Raw genomic sequence first — 14,744 nt, forward strand, 5'->3', positions numbered from 1 at the left:
CTCTCTCTCAGATGACTACATGCTTTTGCTGTGTGCCTCGTTCCAAAAGCATGTGTTTGATGATGAAAACAAAGCGGCTGTTCGGATCATGGCCGGAGACAACGTGGAGATCTGCAGAGACTTAGACGCAGCTTCCTTCAGTGTCCACAACCCAGTGCCCGACTTCATACACTGCAGGTACTGCACTATGGGAAAATATGCTTGATTATATTTACAATTTTTTTATTTTAAAATCCAAAATAGTTTTCATCAATTTCATATTTTTGCTGTTTAAATCTAAATAGAAAGTAAATAAATAGTTATTATAATTATAATGGCAAACTGTAAAAGTACATATTTTCATTGACTAAATGTACTGATATTTATCGTGACAAATTAAAAGCTAAACATAGATCCAAGCTTCACTTTTTAGTCTCAGAGCCCAAACCAGACCATAAAAAACTGAAGATACAATGAAGCAATGCAGTACAATTTAATATGGTTAAAATATAAACATCTTAACTCAACTAAGCTTATTCTGGATTTAGTTGAATAAATTAACATTTTTCATCAACTTAAACTAAAATTAAAACAAATTATTTGACTAAATCTTGAGAATCTTGGCTAAAATTCATTTTTGTCAAAGGACTAAAACTAAATTAATATTCCTTGTCAAAATTAACAGAGCATAAAACATGCAAAGTTTAGAAAATGTTCCACAGTATGAAATTAAATAAATGCACCAAATAATCATACTTGTTTGGTTGAAAGACTAACTAAATGATCAAACTAATACAAAAATTCAGCCACACTTGTTTTCTTGTTTTTTCTCACTTTGGTTCAGCAGAAGTCTGGGGCTAATCATTGTAACCGGACTCTTGTCACTCAACACAGGAAACCTCTCATTATGTTGCTAACATGCTAACTACATACACATAGATCTGTCTGACTATTGCTGAAGTATAGAAAACAAGCAGGAATCAAATCAGGAACAGAAACTAATGCAGGTTGCACAGATATTTACAGTTAGAGTAAAAGAGTTAAAGACTTCAAATTGAAGGAGGATATTAATATTGATTACAGATGTTTTGACTGGTAGGGCTGCACAGTAGTTATGGTTAACGCAAAATCAAAAAAGCATAATTAAGTTACTAGAAAATTGAGTTTTTGGAGCTTTCGACTGTGTTATGATGTTGTTCCCTCATCAAAAACGAAAGTGAAACCTATACAACATGTTAATACGTTGTTTTCGGCGATTATAGCATTTTCAAAACAATATAAGGTAACATGGTATAAATATGCAATGTGTTAGCAATTAATAGACCATGGAAATGTAATACTGAGTAGAGCATGAAATGGTGCATTAAAATGGCTCCGACGCAACATTTTCACTCATATAATGTTCAGCACTGTTCTATTTATGTACCAAAAGGTGCACGCCACTTGCTTGTCTCCATGTAGAAGTTATGGCTTTGCCTAGAATGTTCCACAATATGACATTAAACCACTCTATTTCTGTGGAGACTGGCAGGTTATACCACCGGGTAAAGTTACAAGTAAGACTCCGCTTACAGTTTTTCCAAGAGGTTTTTAGCCACACTGAAAAGATACATACTACACCTATAATTTTTCCATGATATTTATTCAATTTATGATTTCAACATTGCCAATCTGATCAATTCTGTCCACACCGCGGTATACGGCCCTTTTTCATCAATGGCGAGGAAAAAATAACTTTCCCTCTTAGCAGCTATTTATCGGCTTCAGTTTCGACCCCACTGCCAAAGTGTCTGTGCTTTTTGACGGACACGTTTTTTTTGTGGACTATGGATTTTTCTGGCCTCCACTCACAAAAGCGTAATTTGATCCATGCGAGGAGAGGAGAGATATAAGTGCATGGAGGGCTGTGTGGTGCCGACAGACTATAGGACAGGTTTTCCTCCTCCTCTCTGTTCTGCTCGGGCCCTTGTTGATGGACACAGAGTGCGTTAATAAAAGACTTGTCCACTTTGCACATCACAACAGCCCAATGTAAAGAGAGAAGCGATCGATGAGCAGGTGAGGATGCTAAGCTTGTCTTCGGATAATGCCCTATACTCTACATTCACACAATTCACACATGTGCACTGCAAAAAAGCTCAAATCTGCTAAAAGAAAATTCAGTGTTGTCATAATGTGTAATATCATCTTTTTCATATACTTTTTATTAATTGTACCAAAATCCCAATACTAATATAAAAGCATATCTTTGTAGATTGTGTACACTATAATGCTCTACACAATTTACACAACCCTGCAGTGCAAAAAAGCTCATATCTTCTAATATTGTTTGTTAATTGTACTAAAATGCCAAATATTAAAGATAAGTTTATTTTCAGATTAAGCCTTATTATCTACACAATTCACACATGTGCACTGCAAAAAGCTCACATCTGCTAAAAGAAAATGAAATGTTAACTTCCTGAATAGTGTCATCTTTTTCTTTTAAATAATCTGTGTTAATTGTATAAAATGTGAAATATTAAAGATAAGTTTGTCTTTGGATAACGTCCTATGCTCTATACCATATGTGTCAAACTCAAGGCCTGTGGGCCAAATGCAGCCCGTCAGGTCATTTTATGTGGCCTGCGAGAAGGTGAATTAAAAGGTTTGAATGTGTGTCAGTGAGCAGGTGTGCCCCGACCAGATACAGACTTTTTTTGTCAGTTTATCAGGAAATACGCAGTTAGACAGATATATTTTTACATCTGTTCAAATGCATATGTAATTTTTCTAACTTGAATTAGCAATAAATATAGAAATAGTTAATTAACGAGTCAAAGAAGTACTTAATTTTGCTTTAAATTACATTTGATTACATTTATACTGCCTGACATTTACATCTGGCCCCTTGAGGGAAACATTTAGCTGACCCTCAGTGAAAATCAGTTTGATGCCTCTGCTCTACACAGTTCACACACATACACTGCAAAGACATTTATCGCTGGCTTTAAATATGTATGAACTAAACTTGGCTTCCTCTCTCTCAGGTCTTATCTGGACATGCTGAAGGTGATCATGTTCAGTTACCTGTTCTGGTTCGTCCTCACCATCATCTTCATCACTGGGACCACTCGGATCAGTGTGTTCTGTATGGGGTACCTGGTGGCCTGTTTTTACTTCCTGCTTTTCGGAGGAGAGCTACTGCTGAAGCCAATCAAAAAGATCCTCCATTACTGGGACTTTCTCATCGCCTACAACATCTTTGTTATCACCATGAAAAATATTCTATCTGTGAGTGACTATAGGCTTTTGATTAGGTTTCGACTGAGCATCACTCTGTAAAGTTATAGTATTGGTTGGTTTTGATTTTGATAGACTCGATGCTCAATCCTTTAAACATTAAATTGTAGTAATTTCTTTTATATTACCTTGTGACCTAATATTTGTGCAATCCCTCAGTCGTCCAGGTAGATTCCATAGTGGTCCATGGGTGTATTCTAGTCTGTGTCTTATACTTGTTCTGATACAACTCAAGATCATTGTAAAACTGGGAAAGGTTAATTTCTGTCCTATAAATGTGACTTTTTAATTGCCGAGGCTTAAGTGATTATCTAGTTTCGATACTAGTTTTAGTGTCAATTAGTTATGATTTTCTATACGTTTGACAACCCTCCATATAAATCCATGGGAGAATTAGGGTGATGGATATTTTTTTTAAAGAAATATCTAAACTTGATCCACATACAGTATGTTACTAACCATAGCCTTAACCTTATCATTATTTTTGTCGATTAATGACACCAATTTCTGTTGTTAAATGTATTTGTGCAGATCCTGGCGTGTGGGTACATAAACTCTCTGGTCCAGCACCAGTGTTGGCTGATCCAGCTCTTCAGTTTGGCCTGCACCATCAAAGACTACAACATTGTGATCAACCAGGACAAAGTTTGTAAGTTGCCATTAATATGCAGGGCATTTCACATTTAAAGTGATAGGACAGATAATACACATTTCACTACAACAGTTTTATATCATTTATTTAAGATTTTACAAATGAATTTTGCTTTAGTTTGATTGATTTGATTTTGATGACTTAAAATAAAGGTGTCATCTATCGTTACTAGTATAAAGACTCATGACTACAAGATGTTACGTAAAATGTGCTACAAAAAGCTCAGACCACAGGTTCTAGGAGTATTTGATAAGATTATAATCTCTGAGTGCAAAGACTGCAGAGAAGAGACCTCAAACTACAAGATAAAAAATGAGCTAACAAAGCTGTCCTATCATAAAGGTGTTTCCTCAGTTTGAGACTCTAAAGCAGGGGTGTCTAAACTTTTTTCACCGAGGGCCACATATAGAAACATATTTGAAGCAGAGGGCCACAGACCAGAGTCACTATAGGGAGTCAAACGGTGCATTTAACACAGGTTTGACAGAGACATTGTACCTTTAATAAGACTTGGAAGATTATTTTTAGGTCTGTGTCACAATGCAGTGTGATGTTATTCAGGTTATAGAGGTAGAATCTTCAATTTGTGGTTCCTGATCAATTGGGCCAGTTTAGGAGTAGGCATGAGAGCCAAAAAAAATTGGTCTGAGGGCCACATTTGGCCCTTGGACCGTAGTTTGGACAGCCCTGCTCTAAAGTGTACCAAATATCAGAGTATTGCATTGCAAAATGTGGTGCGATAATTCAGATAAATACTTTTAATGTAAAGAAGGGTGCTGATAAATAACGGAAGGAGAATCATGTTTACTGTAGCAGCAGCTTCACCCCGATCCTCACTGGGTGGATTTATGTAAACAGGCACACGTAAACAGACAACTCTCACTTTTTTACTTTTAAAGAACACTTCAAACAGGATTAATAGCACTGTTTTGTAAACTGGGTGTCATTATTTGTGGAGGACACATTCTGTGGATAATATGGATGAGATTGCTGCAGTTTAACTTTACAACTTTGTGAGAGGTGAATAATAAAGCTGCCTGATTAATTTTCATTGTTTCCTGAGTTTGTATATTGTCCCTCGGAGGTTTTGCTACTTTTTTATTGGTTGGTGCAGTGGTGATGTTTTGTGGTTACGATATGACAAGGATCTTGTCCTAAATCGGGCAAATTATCCTGTAGTGTGTGGCGGACTGCATCTGTTCAGTCGGAAATTTAAATAAAAACTTCACCAAAAGTAGAAAAAAGCTAAGCAAGATTCTAGTGAAATCTTAATATAATGAGATTTAGTATGTTCTTGTTAAGTAGTTTAACCTATCACATACACTTTAAATCAATAGATAGTATGTTTTGGTGTGATTTCTTGCACTAATGCCATGTTTTGTGTTTCTCAGCGGCAGAGGACCGCTGTGAGGTGCCCACAGGGGAGGCAGGCATTATCTGGGACAGTATCTGCTTTGCTTTTCTTCTGCTACAGCGAAGAGTCTTCATGAGCTACTACTTCCTCCACGTGGTGGCCGATGTCAGAGCCTCACAAATCCTAGCATCCAGGTATGTGCTCATAGATTTGTAAACATAATAACATCTGAAGTGCAATATTTTGCTAAGATAGTACAGACCATAAATGATCATTTTGAAACAAATTGATAATTATGTTGTTTGAAAAAAGTTTCTTTGGATACTTTATCTTCTGACTGCTGTGTTTACTGTGAATAATCTCTATTTTCTCTGTAATGTGTCACTATTGTGCTAGCTCTGGCATATTCATGTTGAAGCTGCTTGCTGTCTGGCACATGATTAATATGTAATGTGATAATAATAATAATTCAAATGCAAAATTAAAAATAAAAAAAATCTGAATTAAAGCCGCAAGTGGCAATGATGGCCCTCACCACCGTACACTTGTTCCTCCCATGCACCTGTCAAACGTAATCAAAGCAGTCATGATTCTTTGATCAAATATGCCGACTGTTCATCATACAGCAGTGACTCAATTCAATGTAGCCAATCTGATAAGGGCCAGGGCCAATCAATCTATTTATGTATTTTGTGTTTTTGATCACAGGGGGGCAGAGCTGTTCCAGGCCACTATCGTGAAAGCTGTGAGAGCCAGACTGGAAGAGGAGCGGAAATCTGTAGAGCAACTAAAGAGACAGTGAGAATTCTTTTGTAATATTATTGTGTTAATATTATTAATTGATTTATTTACTAAGCCTCCGTAAAGCAATGTAGAGGTTCATGTAACAGCAACTCACAGATGGGGTGCAAGAGCCAAATTTTTTTTACTAGTTTTGTCACGATACCAAAATTTCAAACTCGATGTCAGTACTGAGGAGTAGATCCGATACTCAGTAGATTCCAATACCACAGTGATAATTAAAAAAAACACTTTATTTAGACAATAGAATAATATTTTCAGCATTAAAGATTCAATACTAGTTTTAGTATCATTTCATACCTGATTTTTGATACATTTGACAACGTTCTATTGGTTAAACTGTACTTTGGCCGTAAATATTTAAAAGGTAAATTCACAAATGCTGAGCCTGAAGATTTCTATGAGTAACTAGACAAACAACCATTATTCATTTTAGCTGCTCCCATCTGTATTAAATACTATTGGCCAATATAATGTTGTGATGTCATCTGAAACCCAACAATACTCCTCCTCTCTCGCTCCACTATCACAGTTGTATCATGTCGTCTGGGTGTCCATAATTGGCCGCAGTTGTTTACACACAGTCTGTGCGTCTCTCACGTCTCCTGTCTGATCTAATGCAATCAGGATGGAGCGCATTAAAGTCCGACAGCAGAAGTTTAAGAGAGGCAAAGAGAAGATGCTGAGTATTGCCCAGGAGTCCGGAGAGGGGCAGAACATTGGCCAACCCGACGAGGACGATGACGATGGTACGGTTCAAACAGACAAAACTACACACAGGACATCTGAATATATAGGGATTTACAAGGAGTTAAAGGACACATATTATGCATTACTTGTACTGTCACCTTTAAACATGGTCTTGAGTACTTTTTTCTTTGGCATCTCTTGTTTTAGAACTTAATAATGACCATGTATAAAATAAAACAAAAAAAAACCTGCTCACCACTCTGCAATCTGTTGTATGGTTCCATCTACTGGCAGCAAAGGGAATTAGCATGTGGACAAAAATAATTCTATTAATAACAAACATGCCCCAATATGTTAATTAAAGCACATACTTGTAGGTAATGCAAATTGATGGCACAAGTTTATCGATGATTTATGGACTTAAAAACTACGTACTTTCTGAGGCTCATTGACAAAATACTTTTTTACAGACAATTACTGAAACCTGTGTAAATTAAGCTAAATACAACTACAGGTATGCTTTTGGTGAGGGACAATGGTTAAAACTCAGTGTTGCATAATATGTGTCCTTTAATGATGGAATATACAGGCCAGAGGGATAGAGTCAGAGTGTATAGGCCAGAGGGACAGCATGGTCATCTGTGATTGACCAGGGAGAGAGTTTAGGATGTATTCAGACTTGCACACAAACCACATAATTTTGTGACTAAACTAGGAACAATGCTGGAACAAAACCTTGACCAAACTAGGACTAAATCAGGACTAGAAGACCAAGATAAAAACACAGAAGCCAAAATATGCATATGTAATGCTAAAAATTAAAATATGAAGCCTGTTTAATAAAACCCAAATTATGTGCCAGAACTACATAGATAGAGCCTCACCTCCATGTCTGTGGCTGCCACTTGTGGAGCATTTAGACCCAGCATTAGACCCCCAGCTGTGGCAATCTATGTTTAAATGCATATGACAGGTTTTTATGTTTCCCTAATTAGTCTTTTGTTTGGTGGTGGGATAGTACTTGTATTAAATATGTGTTATAGATTTACACCAGTCAAGTGGCAGTTTGTGATGAAAAAGTAGGCTTATTTATGCATTTTTTTAATAACAGGAACTAAGCGCTGAGTTTTTACATGTTGATGACATCACAGAAAAACACAGAATCCCATCTATATAATTCACAGAGCATTTATGCACAAGGGACACAATTTTTGACTTTTTAAACAGTCATTTAACAAAAAGAAGTTATTGTCATATTATATCTTGTTTTGTTTTTTTTTTAAAATAGCTTTTGTGTAAATTAGAGGAGCTTTGCCCCTGTGTACAACACAGTAAAATTATAAACCATAACAACTGCTAAACTGGTAAAAGTGGTACAGATGTTTAGCAAATATAATTATGTCAATTTGCTGTAGTGAAATGCATAGTGTAACTTTGCATATGCACTTTAAAGCGTTATATTAACATTTAAGGATTTACTGTACTCACAGCAGACCATCCCTTTGGCTTGTAGTTGCATTAAAGGGCCTATATTACGCTATTTTCATATCTGTGTTATTATGTTGTTTCCTCATCAAAAACATACCCAGAATTGTGTTTTGTTTCATTCACTCATATTTAACACACAAACCCTGCATAAAACACTGTGTTCCACCTTGTAATGTCATGTTGCAATACAGGAAGTGCTCCATTGTATTTTTAAATTTAATTGCCAATCTCTATTGAACAAAAGATAAAAGTTAGCTGTTGAAAACTACCAATACATTACATCACAAGGTGGAACAGAGCATTTTGAGCATTGGAGATGAAGTCAGATCAATAATAAAGTGTTACTAAAACATGTGTGAATGAAACAAAACATAACTCCAGGTATATTTTTAATTAGGTAACATTATAACATGGCTTAAAGCTTAGAGAAATTTTGCATAATATAGGACCTTTAACCTTACAATACTCCTTATTACCTTACAATATACATTTTGTTTATGCCATAGATCTTGTACATATTAACTAGTTGTGAAGTTTAAGATTACTTCTGTTCTGTGAATATAACATATTTATTGTGAAATGTTGCATTGATGTATTTGTGGAATTTTAGGAGCACAGCGAGCGAAAACCAAGACCAAAAAAAAGCATTGGTGGAGGCCGTGGGTTGACCATGCGTCCAGTAGGTTTCCTTTTCTCTGATTGGCCCTTGTGTCCTTGACCAGAAAGCTCCGGATTCCCACACTGGCCTAGGGCTCCGAAGGCACCACCGAAACAGGCTCTAGTCATTTTCTGTTTCTGTTTAAGGGACTTTTGGTACATTAGTTTACTGCATAAAGTCAGTTTATTCAGTTTATATGGAAGGGAGGTTCACAAATGTAGGACGACATAGAATTTAAAACACAATCAGACTTTACTTGGCATCACAGTAATAACAGGATAATAGGATAGTAATAACATAGTAATTAGGTTAACAGGAGATAAATACATTTATTATGTTTTTATATCATTATTAATTGATACTTTGCAGCTGATGTCATCAACATTGCCTGGGTGGGTGATGCTAACTAGAGGCACTGCTCTGTCTTACTCAAATTAGACTTTAATCTGAGCTTTGATTTAACACAGTCTGAACAGAAAGACATGATTTAGCTGGAACTACAGCAGGTGAACTGATTTCTGCTCTTAAACAAGTCTCAAATAATTTTACAATCACAATCTAGCATTAACCAACAGTTTTTCATTTAGTCACTCTCACCTTTTATGTTGAACATGAAACACCTAACCAGGACCTTGAATGCTTGGATTATCACAGACTCCAGAATGTGTTATTTAAATCAGTTTTGTATTTTTTCTTGCAAGTTTGGCATTGCGTCACCATGGCAACTGCTGAACATTCTGCCATAAACATACATGTAGGACCCGCCCAGCATAATGTCACTGCAATCACAATCAATAATAATAATGCTTTGGAGGTGGGTGAAGTGTCTTGCCTAAGGACACAACAACAGAAACCATATTTATATAAAAAGTAGATGTATAATAAAGAAGTATAAAAATGTTTTTACTTAAATGAAACTTTTAGTTCCCATGTTATTACCGTCCTGTTAACATACACCTTTACTGTGCTGCAAAGTACTACAGAAATGTAATAACATTTAAAAATTGAACTCACAAAATTCAGTCTTCATATTTTAATCTCTGTCATTACTCAAAAGCTGTAAACTGATTTGAAAGTACAATTTTTTAGCCAATAATGGAAAAACATATAGTCAAACATGTGTTTATGTATTCTTCTCATCTATTTTTTTTTGCAAATTACCAAATATTTATTAATAAGAGACTGACATGCCATAGTATTAGTTATAAAGTGATAATTGTGTATTTTTAACTGAGTTGCCTTAAACAGACTTTGGACATCCATCGGAAAATGACTAACGCCTGACGGTGTGTACCTGCTTTTGCCTGACGAGCCCCCAGTCAGGAATCTATCATCAATCATTATCACGCAAAGACATGAATAAGACTAAACTCAACGTAAAGTTTAGAGACTTGATTCATTCTTTGCCTGTAGACATGAGCAACCAACAGACCTAAAAATCCAATTGGAATGTCATATATTGTGAATTCAACCAGGAAAGACTTTTACAGACAGTTTATTGATCAACTTTAGTGCTTAGACCTCGGCAGGTAGAGTTTGATAGATGTGTAAGTGAATTTTTTTTACATCTTACATCTTATTTGGTGGTGAAGAGGAGGAGATGGAGAGGCTGAGGAGGCCGTTGGCTCTATTGCTGCGGTGACTAGAGAAAAGAGAGCGCATTCACTGTATATTTTATGAATGGCTTGAAAGGTGATTGATTGAGACAAAGGTCGGAAGAGATAGAGAGGTTGCGGTGCTTGTTGGTTCTGTTGCTCTGGTGAAAATTTAGTGCTGGAAATTTGTAGCTAGTGTGTATTTGTCTGAATGGCTTAAGCGACGATTGGTTGAGAGACAAAGGTAGCAGGCTGTGATTGCCAGACTGACAGGAAGTAAGGACAAAAAGGAAGTATAGTCTAGGAAGTATAGTATTCTTGGTTGAATTTACTAATCAACTTCCTAATTTTAGATAGGGTTGGACAATTAATCAAATTTGAATTGAGATTATAATTTAAAATTGTCATTGACAGACTATTTAAATGACTTGTTGTCTGTGGTTTGCACTCATGTCTCTAGTCCAACCCCACATCACATTTTTAAATTATTTCTCCATTTCATCTTTGTCATCTGGTCATCCCCCCAGCCCCTCCCCTCTGTGTGCACTTCTGTTCAAGGACATAAGCCAGCCTCCATTGCTACATTACCCTAGTCCTGGTCTAACTTGCTCTGTCTGTAGCTTTCTATATAGAGCTAAAACACAAAACTTGTTTTTACTATTTTATTACTACTACTATGCTAACAAGCCTCTGACTTTTCAACAAATTCTCTGCTAACTTTTTCACTGGCAAACTGGGAAAAAGCAACATTTTATATGTTTTAAATGCAGAATTTGTATTGAGAGTTGAATAGTTTTGACTAGTTCAAACCTGTTTCAAGAAATTTCTAGTGATGCCAGAGACATAACAATTCAGTAAGAAGATCCCAGGTTTAATATGATGGACTGGATAGGGCCGTTGTTTGCGTTTGCATGTTCTTTCTGTGTCGGTTTCCTACCACTGAAAACATGTACAATATGCTCCATCTGGGATCAGTACTCTGGAAAAGAGATTCCAAACAGTGGTAGTTAAAGCCCACTGTGTAACGTTTTATCCAAAAATACACTAAAATAAAAGCATGTCTTTTTTTAATTTTGGATATGTTTATTTCACTGAAAAACTAAGGAAAATATGCAACCTTATTGTGACTCTCACAAACCTGACTCTTATTTGGCCTGTTCTGTTTTCCCTGCTTGTTCCCATGGAAATGTTGTTCTTTTTGGCTATAATCTTCCACTGTATGGAATAAATCTCATATATCCCCATGAATAATGGTCCAAAGTATGGTTTTAGCTTTCTGTTCAATCATACAGGTGACATGCCACCTCCACAGTGTTGCTTTAAATAAAGGATGAATATATAAAATTGACTGATTTCCAAGATATTTTATTAATTTGAAAATGTACCTTGACTTTAATGAAATAAGAAAAACAAGAAATATCTTGAAACAAGTCAAATAATATAGTTTCAAATTCTGCATGTAAATTAAAACTGTTCAGCTCAAGATTATCATTCTGTTTTCAAGTCATTTTAACACCTTTTTTTTGCAGTACATTTTTAACATGGATAAAATTAATAACAAAGATAAATATAGTTTGTGTTAAATGTTTATTATGCTTATACTGTTCAGTATAGTCATTTAAGTAAGTGTGGATTTGCTTGTGTTAATTGAAATGTGTGTGACTGCACTTGTCTCAGTGGTGAGAAGTGGAGACTATTATTTATTTGAGACGGACAGTGAAGAGGAGGAAGAGGAAGAGGAGAAAAGGGATGAAGAACCGCCAAAGAAATCGGCCTTTCAGGTAAAGAATGTATAAAGCTCATATGTATGAACAGAGATGGGTAGTACTCAGTTACATTCTTCTCAACAGAAAATACTGTTCCACTCTGTTGTGTAATTAACTTAATTGAATATAACTAACTAATTAACTAACTCTCTTTTTCTCCTGCCACCTGAAGCGTGCGATTGGGAAGTTTGTGTCTGCAGTCATAGCTTTGCCCAAGTCTATCATAAAGCTGCCTAAAACTGTACTGCAGTATGTAATGAGGATAGGAAAGGTACTAAATGCATGTACCGGTAGTTTGTTTGCATGCTAACCAGTTAATGCATGCGATCATATAGAGAATACTACTACCACTACTACTATTACTGCTCCTATTACTACTACTGCTGCTACTAATACCACCACCACCACCACTACTACTACTAATACTACTACTGCTTAACATAATAAGAGATGGCTTGTTATGGCAATGCTAACATACTGCATGGTAGGAATGGATTCTGCATGGCAAGATACTTACAAAATACTAAAGATACTTGAAAATTACATCCAGACCATTAAAGTTTGATTCAAGTAGGTGCCAGGGAATATATGCAGTGTGTAACTTTTCTAGTGGATACTTCATTACCTTTTTGTCTCTTGGAGAAGTTACTGCTTTGCCTGGAATATCCCACAGTATGGCAATAAACAATATTTATCTTTCATTGATTCAAGTCATTTTTATCACTCAAAAATATTTGGGAAAAACAGGCATTGATATTGTGAGTAGACCCACCTCTCCACAGATCTGACAGGTAACCTGACCTATTGACATCACTGCATGGAGAGTGATATGTTGAAAGTCACTATGGGACATCCCAGGCAAAGCAATAACATCTCCATAGAGACAAGCTGGAGACAGACCCTTCACCAGAAAAGTTAGATAGCGTACTTTTAATCTTATAACGTGAAAGCAGGTTTACCCCAGTTGCCTGCTGTTAAATTTCTTGCATCTAACTTTTTGTCCCTCTTCAGTTCTTGTACCACGCCTGGATCACGGACCCCAAAGCCGCTCTGAAGGCTCGGAGCAAAGAGAAAAGAAAGTTCTGGAAAAAGTACACCAAAGGGGTCCGAAACAGGAAAGCCAAGAAAGAGCGTAAGCCTAAGCTAACACGATTTACTATAAACCAAACATGGAAGTATAAGAAGATCTGGAGGATGAACCAAAGATGCCGTTGTATTGGTTTCAGTCGCCTGAGCTCATTGGTGCATGATGCCAAAAATGTTTTTTTATTCGGCATTTATTTTCTCAGTACAGACTATCCATTGCCTCCCACTGTGATGATGGAAACATGCACTGTGTGATCAGTTGAACAATTTAGTCCCATTTTAATCTTACAAAGCTAACTTTTAAACACTCTGATGATGTAAAAAAAAAATTGAAATGTTGTGAAACTAGAGAATAAACAGAAACACTTCAAAATCCGACCTTTGTGAAAGCAGCCGAACACAGGCAGTTTGAATGCACAAAAATTATATTGCACTCTGTTAGAGTTCTTTCTGAGCCCTGAGTATGGTCTAGCTACCTATGACCTCTAATCAAGCTTGCGTCAGGACACAGGGGCGAGTGTCTCATCCAGGTCTTTTTATAGTTCTGTGTAGGCCTGTCACGATAATTACTATTAATTAAAATATATTTTAATCAATATTTATCATGTGCACTTTGCAATAAGTGCATTCTGCTATTTATTTGTTAAGCTCATGTTGTAGTTACATTATGATTGTTTATTGCATATCTCTGTAGCAGTATATAGTACTTCATATGTGTTTTAACTTAACACATTTTTATATTTTAAAACTGCAGCGGGTCATGTGACTATAGACCTTGGTGAATTCTTAAACAATCCACAAACTGATGATGAAAGCAAAGAAACAGATGGACCAGGTTGGTGAGAATATTTAGTTTGGGTCAGTTGAATGAAATAATTCTTTTAACTTTTACTTTTCTGCAAATCTTCCCTTTCTCCCCTCAGATAACATCATAAAGCGTGTGTTCAACATCATTAAGTTCACGTGGGTGTTGTTCCAGACAACAGTGGACAGTTTTACGCGCTGGATGAATGAAGTGTGCCGTGAATACATTGACATCTCCACTGTGCTGAGAATAGAGAGGTGTATGCTGACGAGGGAGGTCAAAAAGGTATGAATGGACCATAGCATGCTAACGTGCTAGCCACAACATTCCAGATACGAACTGATCGTGGGCACACTTCCGATTACTCGCAGCTAATTGATTATTATATTATTATGGAGTAATCGTCAACTAATTTAGTGATTGAATAATCGTTCACTGGTCTATACACAAGCTCCAAAACATGCCATGAGCTAAGAGGCTTTAGGACCAAGCAGTTATTACATTAAAAAGACACAAGAAATGTGCAAATGTAGTGTTTTTGATGAGTGTCTTAAAAATATAAACTCCATTAGGATGTCCTCATGCAGT

The 14,744-nt window shown here is 36.2% G+C and overlaps 1 protein-coding gene across 1 annotated transcript in view; it reads left to right on the top strand.

Moving 5' to 3' along the window:
• Positions 1 to 14,744, top strand: part of LOC117384753 (piezo-type mechanosensitive ion channel component 2) — a 139,750-nt gene that overhangs the window by 97,417 nt on the left and 27,589 nt on the right. The window contains exons 24-34 of the mRNA XM_055228613.1: positions 12 to 177; positions 3,009 to 3,252; positions 3,793 to 3,910; positions 5,305 to 5,461; positions 5,976 to 6,065; positions 6,696 to 6,817; positions 8,857 to 8,925; positions 12,177 to 12,280; positions 13,277 to 13,397; positions 14,106 to 14,186; positions 14,275 to 14,441. Of these exons, the coding sequence (XP_055084588.1) occupies positions 12 to 177; positions 3,009 to 3,252; positions 3,793 to 3,910; positions 5,305 to 5,461; positions 5,976 to 6,065; positions 6,696 to 6,817; positions 8,857 to 8,925; positions 12,177 to 12,280; positions 13,277 to 13,397; positions 14,106 to 14,186; positions 14,275 to 14,441 (1,439 nt within the window). The remainder of the gene's footprint in view (positions 1 to 11; positions 178 to 3,008; positions 3,253 to 3,792; positions 3,911 to 5,304; positions 5,462 to 5,975; positions 6,066 to 6,695; positions 6,818 to 8,856; positions 8,926 to 12,176; positions 12,281 to 13,276; positions 13,398 to 14,105; positions 14,187 to 14,274; positions 14,442 to 14,744) is intronic.

This window comes from Periophthalmus magnuspinnatus, chromosome 17, assembly GCF_009829125.3.
Source record: "Periophthalmus magnuspinnatus isolate fPerMag1 chromosome 17, fPerMag1.2.pri, whole genome shotgun sequence".
Taxonomy (NCBI): Eukaryota; Metazoa; Chordata; class Actinopteri; order Gobiiformes; family Gobiidae; genus Periophthalmus; species Periophthalmus magnuspinnatus.